Source organism: Melospiza georgiana, chromosome 6 (genome assembly GCF_028018845.1).
Source record: "Melospiza georgiana isolate bMelGeo1 chromosome 6, bMelGeo1.pri, whole genome shotgun sequence".
Lineage (NCBI taxonomy): Eukaryota > Metazoa > Chordata > Aves > Passeriformes > Passerellidae > Melospiza > Melospiza georgiana.
This window is the reverse complement of record NC_080435.1, coordinates 9,019,938-9,037,575: the sequence shown is the minus strand read 5'-3', so window position 1 is coordinate 9,037,575 and position 17,638 is coordinate 9,019,938. Positions and strand designations below refer to the sequence as shown.

The window sequence follows — 17,638 nt, the reverse complement described above, 5'->3', positions numbered from 1 at the left end:
TCACCCCGGATGTGAACATGCCGGCCCGGCTCCCCGCTAGCTCGCTCCGCCTGGCTCCAGCGGATGGGCTGAGCCGTGCCGAGCCGAGCCGAGCCGTGCCGAGCCGTGCCCGAGGCCCTGCAGCCCGGTAGGGGCTGGGGGAGGCCGGGCCGCCCGGGCGCCCTCGAGGGCCGAGGTGCCAAAGCCCCTCCCGGCGGGCCCGGGGCAGGTGCGCAGCCGGGGGCGAGCGGCGGGCGCGGCCCCGGGAGCGATGGATTTTCGTGGGAAAAAGTACGAGCGCGGCAGTAACTGGTCGGACCCCGAGGTGGTGGAGCTGCTGCAGCTCTGGGCCGACGAGTCGGTGCAGATAGAGCTGGAGAGCTGCTTGCGCAACCAGCACGTCTTCAACCGCATCGCCGAGGTGCTGCGGGAGAAGGGCATCCACCGCACGGGAGACCAGTGCCGGGAGAAGATCAAGAAGATGAAGCTGGAGTACCGGCGGATCAAGGACAATAGCAAGGCCCCGCGGGGCGGGCGGACGTGGAAGTTCTACGAGGTGATGGACCGGGTGCTGACCAGCCGGCCGGCCCTGGCCTATGGCTCCCTGAGCGGCAGCATGATGGCTCAGCAGGTGCTGCAGGGCAGCATGGTGGAGAGCTACCACCACCAGTTCACCTCCTCCGCCCTGCCCTTCGGACACTCCCAGCACCCTGAGCTGATGGAAATCAAATGTGAGGAGGTGAACTCTGATGACCACAGCTTGACCCCAGAGCCCCCACAAGCCATGCCTTACCAGCAGGGCTCCCCTGAAGAACAGGAGATGGAGAGAGCCTTCTTGGAGAGGGCCCAAAACGACTCTCCCATCTCCAGGGTGGAGATTCCCATTGAAACCAGTGTTTCACCTTCAGGTAGGGATAGCATTTTACATTCCAGCATAAGGTTTCTGCCCATTTTCCCAGAAAGAGAAGATTAATTCTGGTGCAGAGATAGACACCTGGTTTTCTCAATGACATTTGGATCCTTGCTTTTCCACATCCCAGAAAGCTTTAAAGTAGAAGGCTGATATCTGAATTTATGGTGTTTTCGCCATTCCCAAAATGCTGGTATCTCACTGCAGGTGAATATAATCTAGAATTACTGAGCTAGGTGAAATACTGTGTATGAAATCCAAAGAGCTCCATAAGTTGGGCTAGTTAGATTTCTGTATATAATGCTGACAGTAAACTCATTTGCATGCTCCTATGGCATCACTTGAACATAACCAGAGCTGTCTGCTGTCCTCATGCTGAATTGTATCATGACACCCTCTTCTGCCACGGTTGCACTGTAAACTGTCCTTGCATTGTTTTAAAATAATGTTCCAGATCTTACATTTTAGCCCACTCAACAGTGAAGAATACTTGGGAGTAATCATTGCCTGACTTTCTAAGCTATTTGGTGGGACTTGCACAGAAGATGTTTGTGCAAGTCACTGGCAGAAACCGTGTTTGTTTACAGGAGATGTGTTTCCTGCACTGAAAATGCAGCTGGCATTGCTTAGCTACCAGGAAGGGTATAGTCTGGGAATCCTGGGGGTTTCAAACCAGTCTAGGACAGGCTGATGGAAGACCATGAATTGTTGGAGAAGAAGAGATGATAACAAATGTGAGGTTCATGTCTGAGTTCAGGAAGAATTTGTATGTCCTCTTGGCTGTGGTGCTTACAAAGTTAGCCTAGTGGAGGGAACTGATGATTATTCAGGTTAATGTGGAGACCATGTAAGGGGCTGGGGCTGGCATCGTCACGGTGTGCCCAATGTGTGATGTTAAAAACAAACTTCAAAACCGTTTGCAAACCTCAGGATGTACCTGACAGGTTTTACTTTGTTTTTTCTATAAACTCTATGGTAGATAAAAGGTTGTTCTTAGGCAGGAGAAGGAAGCGAGGCGTGCCCATGCCACTTTGCTTGCTGCACTTTTTCTTCGTTGCTTTTGTGTATTCACAGGTTTCAGTGAGCCGAACATGGCAAACTCATCACGGATCCAGAACGTTGTTCCCCGGCCTGGCTTCTCTGCCTTGCATCGGCTGAGAAAGAAGCGGAAAGGGCAGCGCATGAGGGACCCGCTGGACGATCTGCTGCTGAAGACTCTGACGTCCCAGCGCGCCATGGAGGAGCGCTTCCTGCAGATGGAAGAGCGCCGCTTCCAGCGGGATCTGGACGTGGAGGAGCGCCGGATGCAGCTGGAGCAGCGCCGCTTTGAACTGGAGAGGGAACATGAGTTTCGCATGTTCAATGTCTTTGCTCAGATGCTCAGCATCCTAAAGCAGAGCCATAGCGGCTCCTCCTCCTCTGTTGCCATGCCTCAGGGTTTGGACTTCAGCCAGGCACTGTCTGAAATTGAGGGAATGGGAGGAAGAGGGAGCAACCTGCAGGAGATGAGGCTTCGGCCGCTTGCCAAGAGGAGGGTTGACGTGCACAGCTTCTGTAACCCCAGCGGCTTCCAGAGAAGCCCCTACCTCTCTGCTCGTGGCAACTTTGCCTGCGCTTTTCAGGGCTCCACTGAGGAAGGGTACAATGCCTATCACGCTGACAAGTATGATGAAGACAAGAACCCCAACGTGAGTAAGAGCCTCAAAGTGTTTTCCTGGCTTCCTTGTTCGGAAAAAATAGTTCCTTAGAAGTTTGCTGGCAGATGTGCTAAAAGTATGGGGTTTTTTTTTGACCTCAGTAATACAAGGTGAATAAAACTGCTTGTTTGAGGGAAAAAAAAAATTAAAAGTAGCTTTGTGGATCATCTAGATACCAAGGATGAATGCTGTGTTCAGCTCAGGTTTGCACACTCTGATTTTTTAATTAGTAATAGCAGTAGCAGACCTTGAAAAATGTAAGCAATCTGCAGGAAGAGAGCTTATGTTCCTCCTTCCACCTCATGACCTCTATTGCCCACTGAGTACTGTCTCTGATTATCTGATTATATCTGTTTATTGCAGATGATGGGTGCAGAAAGTAGAACTACTCAGTAGTAGCCTTTTTTTTTTAATTACTGTTAATAACACTCAGCACTTTCTGCCCATTTACACTCAGCTGTTTGGTTTTAAGTAGCTCATCATAGCCCTCTTGTGGCACAAAGGCTGTGTTAATAGTTCATGGCAAACTATTACTGAGTAACAAATATAGTAAATGTAAATAATTTATATGTGGATTACTTTTATTTTGATCCTTCATTCACATGCTGAACTAACTTCTTGAAACATTAAAAATATTCTGTTACTAGCCCTGACTTAAGTTGCGCTGTGTTGCAGGGATGAAAATTAGATTGTTAAACTAGAAATACACTGGGAAGTTTTTGTTACAAGGTGTATTATGAGGTACAGGGTTCTGCTTCTACAAACTGTTGTCTATGTAGGAGGTAGGTTTTTTAAACAAATACCTAAAATTAGACTTGTACTTTAATAACATCAGAAGTGTATAGTTGTTTCAATTTTCTTTCACATAATAAAATTTTATTTACCCAAACTCTTCTAATAATGAGAATGTACTAGTTGATTTGAACTCTTCAGGATCTAATGCCATAGTATATATGGCCAAATCATAAACCTGGAACTGTAGGGTCATCTCTTCAGAGAGGAAAACTCAGTATTTTAACTACTTATCATGACTACATGTTTATATGTTTCTTGAGCAAATCAGTAGAGTGGAATAGTAATTAATGGTAAACAAATGCTTTTAAGATAAAGAAACATATCCAAAACCTTGTTTAAAACTGCTGTTGAAGTGTTAACCTTTTTTTTTTCAGAGTTGTTTTAGGGTTTCTTTTTTTAGTTACATATCATAGTGAGTGAATTCAAGATAAGGTTAAACATGTTCTGTAAAGAAGTATAAACTATTAGTACATGTTCTTTACAGACAGTTTATTGTTATTGACTAAGAAGCCAAGTGCTTGGAATATATATGGAAATGTACACACGTAGATGCATGTCTTGAGTTTTATATGGTGAAGTTTATGAGAACTCTGTTTTGACTTTTCCTTGGTAAGCTTTTTGGAGTCAGTTTAGTGAGGTGATAGCTAAGGTGATGTACTCACATGTTTTATGTGTCTATAAACAATACTGTTTCTTTTCTAGGGTATAATAAACTTTGGCACCAGTGAGAACAAGCTCTGCTTTGACCTGATGTCCAAGCGGGTAAGTTCTATTCCAAAATAAAACACTGAATTTGCTGTGCAGTCCCTCTTCAAAGCTTGCACTTTCCAAGAGTTACTCAGGTTTCTCTGGTGAAGTTTTTCATTGCGGATTTTAAATTTGTTGGAAGTCACTTTTGAATACAACTACTTGTACATTTATTTATTTTATTTTTCCAGGAGGATAGGAAGATGAGTGTTTTTCTCTTCCTCTTCATGATGGGTTTCCCTCTGGGGATGTACTTATTAAAGAAAACTAGATTAAAATAAGATGAATTTTATTTTCCCTTGCTCACAGTAGGTTATTTAATACATACATTTTGAAATTACTTTTGAAATCTATTTAATTTTGGATATCTTTACACCTGTCCATTATAAAGTCACACAACTTGGACACCTGGTTCTGAACTCACCTGAAATGTGCAAGTGTGGCAGCAGTGAAATCTCTCAAAATCAGAGTGGGTCAGCTGCTACCTGCTGGCTTTGCACCAGGCAGAGAAGTGCAACACATAGCAGAACTGAAAAAGTAGAAAAAGTTGAAAGGAAACAAAAGAACTATGCTGTAGAGGAATGCTTCTAGATTTCCATTAAAATCACTGCCTGTGGCAGGCAGCCTTTGAGGTGGGCAGGTAGCACCTTTTCCTACCTGTGGCTGTGTGGGGGGAGGGAAGGTGCCTCAGGGTTGGACAGTTGGACAGTCTCTGCAGTTTGAAGTTCTTAGTTTCTCCCATTCCACCACTTCCCACCCTCAAAGTGTTCCCTGTTTTATTTCTCCCTGCTACTCCACTGGCTCTGGGGATGCTACCCCACCACTCCTCCTTCCAGCTAAAAGAACAGGTAAGGCAGAGCTGCTGCCTGCACACAAAGGTCTTCTAGGCTGTGTAGGTGGTGCCTTCCTTCCTTCCTTCACTGTCCCTTCTCCTTTGAACTAACACCATGTCTGCAGTAAGTAGTGCGGAGGGAGACAGTAGTCAGCTGCATCTTAATTAGCCCTTCTATGAAAGTGAGTTGAGACTTTGTCAGGTACAGTGTTCATGCTTGTGGCAACAAGCAGAACAAAGATGTTGTTGCCAGCTTCTCAGTCCTTGCAGCCTTGAGTAACAGTATGGATTCACTGAAGCTGATACAGCATCAGCAGGGATTGTAGGCAAATAATTTTTTTGCTATTTGGGATTAAAAATACTTATTGCTGCCACTGAATAATGTATCCAGTTTCTGTTTTCAACTTCTGACCCTTAGAGAACACTTAACACATTACTTTTAGGGGTTCTCCTCTTATTAATTCAGAGTCATTTTTGGCCAAGTCTGCTGGTATGTTTGGTGTTTCATTCTCTAGATAAATTTAGGAGAGAGATGTAAGGAGGCACAGTTCTTGGAGCTACATAGACTCCAAGAACATCTACAGCAGAAGGAACTTTTATCCTATACTATCAGGTTGTAATTCTGCATGGGATAAGGACATAGTCTTTAAACTCCAGAGCTTGGCACCAGTTATTAAAACACCTCCAGAAAATGTTATGGTTTTGTTATCAAGTGTGAAACTTTCGCACTGCATGTGGAATTTCCCTCCTGCTTTGCACTATCACCTGCTTGGGTCACGTCCACCTTTTTGTTTTTTAGTATTAACTCACAGATTTGATTGCCATTAAATGTTTGGAAGGGGCATTGTATATAATACTTGTTTATTGCCTTTTGTTTATCTAAAATGTTCCCTCAGCCTGTATCAATGCTGTGCTTTCCCTTACAACTTTGCAGAGCTGGATTGTGTGAAACCCTGATATTTAAAACCTTGAAAATATTTAGGTAAAAGCAGTGTGCACATTTTATCTAATTATAAATATTAAAAAGGACCTCCATAGTTCAGGTCAATCTGTCTTTGGGATCAGAATGAGCTTCTTATAAGGAACAAAGTGCCTGCCCTGGGGAATAATTATTAGGAAGATAATTTCAATCTTCTTGTGTCTTTTGAAAGCTCCTGTTGCATTTCAACATTTACCAAACTGATCAGAAAAATAAATCTGAAGAATCTGCCATAACTTTGAACTGAGACATAAATGAAAGCTGTAATTCATTAAAAAAAAATTAATAGATTGAAAGTTAATTAAGGAAAATGCATATCTGACTTCAAATTCCTTTCTAACTCTTTCTGACAGTCTGGACCCGATCTTTCACAACTGGCACTTATTTTTCCAGCCAAAACCTGTTGTTCTCAAAGCTTGGGCAAAACACTCTTGGTTTTATTTCATTTGCTGAGAAAGACTTTTGCAGACGCCTTTGGTTATGGGCACAGTATGTTGCCTGTTCTGCATCCTTTTTGTAGATTTCTGTGCAGAGAAGTTTTGGCTGCAGTAGCTTAGCAGAAACCTGTAGTTCATACAACCTGAAGGTATCACAGATCAGTTTGCTGGTTCTTGCTTCTTCAAGCTGCAATAATTTTGATGGTCAGTAGCTTTCCCAATCCAGTTTTACAACTGAAATTGCACAAGTGTCTGTGCAGATGTGTGCCTATGCAAGGATCCTGTCTATCTCCATATTTCCCTTACCAATAACTGGGCTTTTAATGATTCTTCTCATTTTTCCCAGCTGACACAGGCTGATATGAATCTCATGGACCCTTCACTGCTTCAGTATCCTGACTGGAAAGGGCATCTGTTGTAAGTCTTTTCTGTAACACTTCTCTTTTTTGACTACTTGTTTAATAAACAGAATGGATAAATACAAACCTTTTCTGCTACATCCTCTAGTTAAAATGTTTCTAGGTCACTTAAATAATCTTTTTCTTTGCAAAACTTTCATTAGCTGTCCTATCAGCTCATCCAGTTAAAATCCTTTTATGTGAGAGAAGATGAAAATTTTCTAAACCAGAGTTTTAAAAGCACTTGGATACATTAACAAATTGGATAACTCCAAACAATTCTTTGAAACATAGTGAACACTTGGGGTTGTTAATCCTTTTCTGTGCCAGATTAAAGCTCATCAGAAATGTATGCACCATTATAGACATTATCTGCGGCACCTCTGCTGGGTATAAAAATCATGTCTGTTCCATGGGCCAGAGCTATCCTGTTTTCTAGCTATTTTCACCAGACTGTACTATCCCTGACTTGACTTTCCTAAGATGTGCACCTGGTTTGGAAGCCTCTTGGAGAATATTTCAATCAGTATTTGCTTTTGTGTTTTTCAGTTTACGGGAAGAAGTGGCTCGATTTCTGACCTATTACTGCAAGGCCCCTGCACCTCTCAAAGCAGAGAATGTAGGTAACCCAGTGCTGGTTGGTGTCTGTTCTAATGTGTTGCCATTTGTTGGGAAAAAGTTTCAAATTCTGTTTCTTTAAACAAATGATTTGGTAAGAATGCAAGCTATTATCAAGTAAATGAGATTGATTCTGCATTTCAGTAGCTTTTGATGCACACTTCCACCAGAACACTTCAGGCCTACTGCATATTTGCCTCATGTTTCACTTCTGTGTGCCAGCTCCTCCTGCTGGTACTCTTAATGGGGCTTTGCATTTTGATCTCCCTATTTAGCTCAGGGACCTACTCTGCCTGTATCCCTCAGCCTTGACAAAGAGTGCCCACTGTTTCAGTTGAGTTCCATGTCATCACATTCCTCTGTTACACCTCAAGACAGAGATTTGTAATTGAACCAAGAGTTAGTTTTGGCCTGTGAAGTTTGTGGCAGTGTTGCTATAAAGACATCAGGACCTGAATCTCTGCAGGACTTGCTGACTTGTGAGAGATACAACCTGGATAAAGGGGCCTGTGGAGGTCAGGAGCTCCTGTCTCTGCTGAGTGCTGAAGGCAGCAGGAGCTGGTGCGGCCATTGCTTTTCTGGCTGCACTAATTCAGCAGAACCCCACGCTTCCTGTGAACTGAGGTTAACACTGATCAGATTGCTGATCACTGCCTCTTCAAGGCACCAGATTTGTCCTGATATTTGGAATGAAGCTCGTAGTACCTGTGAGCATTTGTCCGAGACAGTAGTTTCCACTTTTTGCACAAATTTGGCAGGACGTCAGAACTGCTGTTACCATGAAGAAATGATGACACATTTACTGTTGAAAAGTATTTTGATTTACTAGCATCTCAGAACTGCTCCCCAGCTTTTTCACTACCTATTCTTTTTCTAAATTGCTTATTAGAATGAAAAATGGCACTAGAACGAAGTGTCTATGAAAGAACAGGATTAAAGTTATTGTGGTAGAAGTGGGATTTCAGCAGGAAAATTCTAATGGAGAATTAGGGAGGAAATTTATTTCAGTGATATTGTCAGTGATACTGCTTTATAGTGTTGACTCTCTATGTATGGATTTATCACTAGCATTTCTCTTTCTTCTGTAGGTGATTGTTTTAAATGGTTGTGGCTCTTTATTTTCTGCATTAGCTACAGTCCTTTGTGATCCAGGAGGTAAGTGGATGGTTGGAACATACTTTTGGTTTGGTTTGGTTTTTTTTCTGCTGGAAATAATGTTACTTTGTTTAAATACTGTTAGACAGAAGTGAAGTAGTGGAATTGGCATTGGCCTGCTGCAAAGTTGTTTCCTGCAAAGTTGTGCTGTGAAATTCTTCATTTCTGTGGTCTGCAGGTGTCATGCACGCACACTTGGTGCCTGCCCTGTCTGCCTTCACTGTTTTGTGGTACACTTTTTCAGCTTGCCAGACTAGACATGGGCTATACTCATGGTTACCTGGGCACTTGCAGAAGAATAAAGAATTAAAGTAAACATAAAGTGAAGAAAGAGGCAGTAGAATTGCAGTGTTTCCAAGGGACACAGCTGTAAAAATGCTTTCATGTTTAGCTAAAGCACATTAGGAGAGAAAACTGTGACTTGTTGGTAACTAACTTTGTTTTCTTGGTTCCAGAAGCTATTCTGATTGCTACTCCCTGTTATGGTGGTATTACCCAGAGTATCTTCCTCTATGGTAATGTCAAGCTGGTGTATGTCTATTTAGACAGTAAGGTAAGATCTGGGAGAAGGGAATAAAAACCTCTGCAGTTAAACTGGAAAGTTGAGCTTTGGGAATCTCTGCAAGCAGTTCTCAGAACAAGGGTACACTACAGCCAGTGGACATTTACACAGTTTATTGCTGGGAAAATGGACACATGGTTTACAAGAAAGTCACTTGAGACCATGAATCTGGATTCCAGTTTTGTAGTTTTCTTGTATTTTACTCCCAGTAAAAGTCCTTGAAAGGAAAAAAATTACCATTTTGAACCTTGGAGAGAGAAGTTATCCTACATGTCCTACTGAAGGTGGTCCCAGGGTGCAAGAGCAGATGGAGATCTTGCATTGCTTTAGTTATTCAAGGATAGCAAGAAAATTCTGGTTTTGGCCAGCCTGTGATGGACTTTACTTTGATTTTACTTATTGATTTATTTATTCTCTCTGTAGTATAGGAGGATAAGAAGATGGTTGCTAGGTCATTATTGTTGGGGGTTTATTTTCTTTTAGGGAACATTTGTCAGTGGATTGGCCCAAGGCAGTCTCTATTGAAACAACTTTGCCTTTTCAATCTTTTCTATGTCTTTCAGATTACTGGAACAAGTACTCGACCCTTTCAGCTTACAGTGGAAAAACTGGAAAAAGCCTTCCAGGATGCCCGGGCAGAGGTGAGTTTAGCTGAGCTTCACATTACCAGCTAAGTTTACAATATATTGGAGATGTCACATCCCACATGTGGCCTAAAGATCAAAGCATTTTCAAAGCCTAGCACCTGGCTTTCTGGTTGTTCTTGTAGATCATCTGAGATGATGGCTTGTGAACTCAGGGGCACTTCTAGGGGAAATGTCTCAGTGTTGTGTCTGTCCAGTTTTGGTCACAGCACAAAAGGATAAACGAGAAAATTCACAAATCACTGGAACCCATTCATATAACCAAAAATAATGTACTTGGGCATGCACTAAAATTTGGGACTACCCAGGATTTCCCCTCAGAAAGGCAGCTGAGTTGCCTGAAAACTGTTTGCTCTACACAGCAGGGCAGATGAATACACTAAGAATGCCAAAAGTTTTTGCAGGAGAGAACTCTAGAGAATAAAATGCAAGTGAATATCACTTTTCTGAAGAGTTAGTCTGTAAGTTTGGCATTGTTCTAAATCCCATATATGTTAAGCTGCATCTTTGAATTGTTACCAGCTCTGACATCTCCAGCCAAGTGTGCTGTAGATGAGTACATTTTGCATTCACCTAATTCAAATTCTCATCTTTCTTGCCACTTTCATGGGCAGTCTTCAGTAATTTATTATTTCCCAATTACTAATGAAACTCAGAAAAAGTAAAAAGTACTTCCATACTGAGAAAATGTAGACCATCTCTGTCATTAATTGGTTGACCAGATGGCAACCAATTACTTGGTAGTGGCAATTCCCTCTTTTCAAAATCATAGATTAATTCTATAATATTTTGCTCATTTCACTTTGCAAATGAATTAATTGTAAGCAACAACAAAAAAATCTTAATTTGTGGCTGAAAGTTTTCTCATACATATTTAACTTTGAGGTGAAAAGTCATAGTGGAAGCTTCAAGGGAATTCTGTGTCACACTCAAGTGAGGGACTGCTCAAGTAGAGGAACTGAAAATTTATCCCATGGTAGGCACTCTCTTAATACTATGGTATTTGTATTCTGCAGGGTGTCACTGTAAGGGCCTTAATTCTTTTGAATCCCCAAAATCCTCTTGGGGACATCTACTCCTTGTCAGAGCTACGGGATTACCTGGAATTTGCTAAAAGGTATGTCACTTTGGAAAGCTGAGATATCCTGAGTCAGATACAGCTTTCACACTCTGGTGGACTACTTGCTGTCCCTGAATTTATCTGTGAATATCTTTTAAGTCAGGTGAATAGTCTGTTCTTTGTACATAGTGGTGGACTTAGGAAAGGAGAGGGGAATGCTGGGATCATGGACCCTGCAGTCATCTGGGCTGGCAAAGCAGCTTGTATCAAGGAATACAAGTTTTATTTTTCAGTGATCTGAGGAAACACTGGCACTGGGCCTCCCTGGTAGAAAGCTGTGTTCTTTTCCTCCCAGTTTTTCAGTACCTGTAAAGACAAAGAAGTGTATGGATATGGTTTCATCGTGGATCATAATACTGTTTGAGATTCGGATTCTGTGAGATGCTGAGTGGATGGGTAGCACATATAGGAATTAATTTTCACATTGGCAATTACAGGATCTTTGTCTTGTTACATGGTTACAGTGGGTGACAGGTGGATATACCTCAAATCATTTCAATGTACACAAAATAGATCTAAGTTGAGAAAAGTTGCTTTATTTCTGCAAAATTTGGCATCCCCTCTTCTTTGTATAAAGCAGGTATTTGGAGGCCTGAATTTATCTGTTTTAAACCAGAAGCAGCCTTCTTTTGTAATCTCCATTTTTGTCCTTTTGCAGACATGAATTGCATGTGATAGTAGATGAGATCTACATGCTGTCAGTTTTTGATGAATCAGCCACGTTTCACAGTGTCCTAGGCATGGACAGGTAAAAGCAGCTCCTACTTCCCTGGCCATCTTCCAGTGACAGTTCAACATGATGCCTTGCTGAGAACTTGTGACTGGAAGTTAAGTCACGAGCTAGTAAATTCTGAATCCACTTTACATTGATTTATGCCCTTTTTTCTTTTTCAGTAATTTCTGAATGGCAAATGCATTTTGTCAAGTACAATTGAGCAAGTAAAAAATGGTAGCTAGCTTTTCATTGTGGTATATTTCTCAATGTGTGCATCAGTATTTGGTTATGACAGTCCCCAAAACAGAAAACAGATTTTTCTTTTGTTGAAGGTGATGCTCTTCTTCCTACCTAAACGTCTTTTTCCCATGTTTCTGTTGATGCTTGTAAAGACTTTCAATTGGTGTTTACTTCCTAATTTTCCATAGAGTAGTTCCAGATCACAGTAGTATTACAGACTGGATAATGGCTTTTTTTAGGTATTGTTTTAATGAGATGAAGAACTTTTAAAATATTTTTTAAAATGTGGTGTGTTGTTGAGTTGTTTGGGTTTTTTTTTAATTTTTAGTCTTCACCAGTGCTGCTAGCTATCTTTTTGTGCTCAGTTGCAAGGAAATTAAATATACTCAGTTAAGTGTTAGCTCAGTCTTGCTGGGCTTAGATGTAAAGGAACATCATTTTGATTCTTGACAAAATACATTGGCAGAAGCCTGATTTCTGGCATTAAATGTACGAGCTTCAGGAAATCTGCATGTAAAATGTAGCACTTGTAAGCATCTGTGTCTTTGAAATATTTGAAAACTGTGTCTAAAGCTACTTCCAAGGGGTTCCTAGCTTCTAAAGTTAGGTCACATTTGAATTTTCCCTGCTTGACTGCTGTTCAGTGGTGCACTGTCTGTCATTGTGTAATGCTGCCTCTCTGTTTCTGCAATGCTGCACTGGTGATCCAAAAGCTTCAGCACCTATGACACTAACTGCCCATCTGCATCCTTCTACATACAGATTGCCTGATCCACAGCGGACTCACGTCATGTGGGGCATAACCAAGGTGAGTGCTGGTTCTTACCGTGCTGTGCCTCTGTGGCTGCTGTTCCTCATGCTGGAAAGATCAAGTTAGTAGTAATAGGATCCCAGTTGTTCAGTGTAATAAAGTAGTCTCTCTGTGCCTTCTGCAGGATTTTGCTGTTTCTGGGATTCGTTTTGGTACTTTATATACAGAGAACCAAGATGTTGTTAATGCAGTGGCTTCTTTGTGTTATTTCCATGGGGTTTGTGGACCTGTCCAGCACAAGGTTGCACAGCTCCTCAGAGACAGAGGTGAGTCAGTAGCTCCATATACAGTCTTCTGCCATTCTGTTTGTTTTAGTACCTGGAAGATCTCCCCTTCCCTTACGTTCCCTAGTGGTCTCCTCTTTGTACACCTTAATTGACAGTCTTCCATTACCCTGAAGCTGCCCATGCAACACAAGGCTGACAGCTCTGCAGAAAAGCACCATTTATGCAGAACTTCTGATCAGCAGAGTTAGAGGAGCAGCTTGGAGGAAGTATGGTAGCTATTTATACAGAAATTGCCAGAGTTACCCAGAACCAGATGAGCAGAAACAAAGAATACAGGCTTGTAGGACAAGGAAAATGGAAATGGCTTCATACTCTGCCCAGGGTGGCATGTTAACAGTCCATGATGACTAAGAACTATAAATGTAGGGAAACTTCCTCAGGAAGGTCAGGGAGATACTCTTCTGCACAGACATGAAACTGCAAAATACTTCTTGGCTGTCCTTTTGTTATTTGAGGAAACAGAAAACAAAAAAAAGGAGGTAAAGTGTGAAGCAGAAAAAGACAACTGGGCGTTTTCAAAGCTTCAACAGATCTGAATGCTTCCTCAGTTTGTGATTCTTTTCTTTTTCTTCTTCTTCTTCTTCTGGTCAGACTGGATCAACCAGGTGTACCTGAGGGCCAACCATGCCCGCCTAAAAGCTGCCCATACGTACGTGACAGATGAGCTGAAGACACTTGGGGTTCCTTTTCTCAACCGCAATGCAGGCTTCTTTGTCTGGATTGACTTCCGAAAGGTTGGTGCTTCTGGGAAGTGAGGCTTCTCCTGGGGTGAGGGCAGGCATGTAGTGCAACTGCATCTAGAGGAAGAGTTAATATTGTGACAAGCATTTTGTTTCAACAAATCTGTCATCTGATGAGGAGAGGGAAGGACTGCCAGGTGTTTCAGTCTGATCTTTTCCTTTTGTCAATCTGTGAACTTCCCTCCCTGCAGGAATCTTACTGCTCTCAAGCCACTTCCCTCCCCATTTCTTCCTTTGTATCACAACTGATGTGCTTCAGAGGTAAAAGGTGTCTCCCTTGGCCTTTGCAGACTTTATGGGAATCACAAATTCATGAGGATCTCAGTGATGTAGTCTATATGGTACTAACCTCTGGCCCTTCTGATGACTCTCCTAGTACCTTAAGACAGGCACATTTGAGGAGGAGTTGCTGCTCTGGAAGCGTTTTCTGGATAATAAGGTCCTCCTGTCCTGTGGAAAAGCCTTTGAGTGCAGTGAACCTGGATGGTTCCGCATCATCTTTTCTGACAAGACCCACCGGCTGCAGTTAGGTGAGTAATGTTCTTTTTCCTCCCACCACAATTTCTGCACCACTATTCCCATCTCTTCTCAATCCTAAACTTAGGCTATTATTAGCCTCTTGTCTTCTCTGTTTTTTTCTCCCTTTCTCCATTATCCTTTCCTGGATCTGATGGATTTGGAGATGCTTGTGGCTTAAATTAATCCACCAGTGTTTCTCCTCATTGTACCACTGCAGGCATGCAACGGATACGCAAGGTTTTGGAGGAGCGTGAGCAGGAGTTACTGGCTGAGGAGAAGGAGCAGCCTTGTCAGTCAGATCAGGATGGCAAAGCAGATAGCACAGATGAAGTCATTTTTGTATCCCGCCACCAGGACCCTCTCTGTGCCAGCAGCTCCAGCCTTGGTGACCTCATTGGCCTTCTGCAGCAACAGATGCGTTCATCTGACTGGCTACAGAAAAACACAGCGGAGCAGTTTGCCCAGGAAAAGCCAGAGATCTATGATGTGTTCAGCAAACTGGTGGGGAAGCAATAGGGGTCAATGTGCCTCCAGGGGCTTTCCTGAACAGTAACTGACGCCTAACGACTCAGTAGTGACTTCCAGCAAATAATATATTTTCTGTATAGCAAGAAAATTACTTTGTAGGCCCCCTCCTCTCCCCTCTGTTTGAGATCTCTGATTTGTACTATAAACCTGTGTTTCCTTGGATTGGAGTGGGGGTAGGGAAGGGGGGGGTGTCTTGTTTGTGTGCTGCTCTCTGTTCTGCAGCATCATTGTATTTTATATTTAATTAATTTCTAATGAATATGCTCTTAACTCTCTTATAAGGTCCTGTGGTGTCATTTTTTATTCTTCTTCACACTTTCCAAAAACAGATTCTAGATTAAGTTATGTGAGGTTTCCCTTTTCTTAAATGATGGTCAGATATAACTATTTGGGGGCCAGCTGTCTCAAAGAGGTGTTTTTGGGAGATAGAATCTAGTGTCAGCCCTAACTTAGCCCTAGCTAAGGGTAAATAAACATGTGCATAGATTCATCTTCATGACTGAGGCTCTTAGGACCATAGTCATCTAGGCTGAGTTCTTTAAATCATTTTGTTTGGAGTTGGTTTCCAGTCTGACCTCAGATCAGACAGTATCCACTGCCCCTGGCTGGTGAAATGCCTGGTTTTGTTTCTATTCTTCTTTTTTGTATTCCTATAAATAAAATGCACTCATTGGCCTCTTGGCAGAATGTCCAGAAAAGAGCTACAAATGGAGAGGCAATAGAAAGTAGATGTTGTTTTTGCATTTTTCTATTCCTGGAAGTTCATCCCTTGTGGTTAACAACAGCATATATTGGCAAAAGAGTGCAGAGAATGCTTCTGCCATCATGTTAGGTGTACCTGCAGGTACAGCTGCTTCTGTCACCTACCACAGGCATCCAAGGATGCACCTTCCACCATTATCACAATATTGAATGCAATTTTTTTTTGTGTTTCTCAGTTTGCAGGGTAATTTTTTTTTGACTGAATGGTATTCTTCTGTCTCCTCCTCTTTCCCATTTTAAGAAACTGTTTTCTGTATGCTGGTGATAGAGTATTTCAACTGGAAGGCCTCTTTCACAGATAAAAAACTATTTAACTTCTGGTACTATAAAATTTAGGTATCCTAAGGGAATTGGAGCTTGTTTTTCTGCATACATATTAATCAAGAGTTGAAGGAAATTGCTCATGAAAAATAAATAGAAGTGCGTAATTTCCCTCCTCATAGATTTTGGCAGATGGGCATGAGTGACAAAAGCACATCTGCATCATAAACCAAATTACCAAAGCATAGGCAATTAATGCAACCAGTTTGCTGTGTGGTGATGGCAGAGAACTGCTTGGACAGGGGAAGGAAAGTCTGAGCAGTGGCTGAAGAGAAGATGGTGCTGCTTGTGACTGCTGTGAGCAGTAACCAGCTACCCCTTCAGTGCTGAGGCCAGGCTGGTGAGGTGACAGGTAAGATCAGTGTAAGGGACAGTTATAAACAGAGTATTTGCTAACTAGTCTGGCATTTGTCCATGGACAATATTTCCAAGTCCACAAAGGAAGCTATAGCAGAAGACAGATGTCGTTAATGGAGTGGGAAGTGCGATGTACAGCCAAATCACAAATGGACTTCCTGATTTTTCCCCTATTATGTCCCCAAGGAGGACATGAGCAACAAAACTTTAGGGATCGAGCTCTTTGAAATCAAGAACAAGGTAAGACATTAGTTGAAGTGATATTTTAGGGAATCCCTGTAGCAAATTCAACCCATTAATTACTCCTCATTTTCTTTTGTTCTAGTCATTATTTCTGTTGGAGTATATGAATATACAAAAGTAACAATTTATATAATATTTTTCACCCATATATATTTACTGCTCAGGAAGCAGATTTATTGTACTGTTTCTGTGTGGATTCAGCTAGTAAAGCACGCCTCTGCAGGAAAGAGGGTATGATGTGCTTTCAGAATCCTCACAGCTAGTACAGTATGGCTGACAGTCACATCTGAGCTTGCTGTAACTCAACAGAATGCACACATAGAGTATTTTCTATGTTATTTTGAATTTTAACACCTGCCTTAGGATCTGTCCACTGAGGAATGTTAGTTTGGTCACAGAAAATATAAATATAACTGGAAATGAGGCAAGAAAGAAACATGGTCATGAAACTGCTGTGGGAAAAAAAATGGGGTTTTTTGACTGTGCAAACCCCATTAATTTTGTAAATGGCCTTAACTGGTTTACAAGAAGTGGTAAACATGTAGAAAGTCCTGTGCATATGTATACAGAAACTAAATCAATTCCTATTTTCTCTAAGATTTGCTCTAAGATTACCCCTAGAGGAAAAACACAGGTTCTGCCTGTACAAATTGTTTGTTCTTTCTGCTACCTTCATGTTAGATGTTTTCTCTACTTGATGTATCTCATAGTTCTCATTAATGGCCTTTTCTTTTTCTTTGTGGCAAACCTCTACTGACAAAAAACATCGCAAAAAGATTAAAGATTCTTCCGTGCTGTCCCTGCCCTCACTTTTTTTTTTTTTTTGACCTGCTTGTCAAGTGATGGGCAAAGAGAGCAGCACTTCAAATTAAGCCAGTCAGATCTATGTTTTTAAAACTTCTGCATTTCATCTAAAACAAGAAATGCCATCAAAATGAGTATAACACTTCATTGCCTTCATTGCTTGTATTCATTGTAATCATACAAGGTGATAAAATCCACTTTGCATACAATATTTATATTCCAGTTATCATTCATTTTAGCACAGAAAGGATGGTAGATGGTTTCAAGGTCCTTGCCGTGTTCCAGTCACTCTCTCTGTCCCCCTCCTTCTCTGTCCCCCTCCTTTGCCCCCTTGCCCATTCTGTCTCTCTTCTCCAGGGAAGTATTCAATACTTTTAGGGTAGAGGTGGGAATTTCCTGTCCAGGACTGCTCTCTGTCATAGAAACTTCTACAGCATA

The 17,638-nt window shown here is 41.9% G+C and overlaps 1 protein-coding gene across 1 annotated transcript; it reads left to right on the top strand.

Moving 5' to 3' along the window:
- The first annotated feature begins 246 nt into the window (after nt 1-246).
- Nucleotides 247-14,994, top strand: LOC131085155 (probable inactive 1-aminocyclopropane-1-carboxylate synthase-like protein 2). Its single transcript, XM_058027013.1, has 15 exons — nt 247-887; nt 1,964-2,577; nt 4,084-4,143; nt 6,723-6,793; nt 7,324-7,393; nt 8,481-8,547; nt 9,003-9,100; nt 9,673-9,750; nt 10,770-10,870; nt 11,532-11,621; nt 12,591-12,636; nt 12,764-12,905; nt 13,518-13,660; nt 14,043-14,196; nt 14,403-14,994. The coding sequence occupies exons 1-15, from the start codon at nt 251-253 to the stop codon at nt 14,699-14,701; spliced, it is 2,670 nt and encodes an 889-aa protein (XP_057882996.1). The 5' UTR covers nt 247-250; the 3' UTR covers nt 14,702-14,994.
- Nucleotides 14,995-17,638: the final 2,644 nt, after the last annotated feature.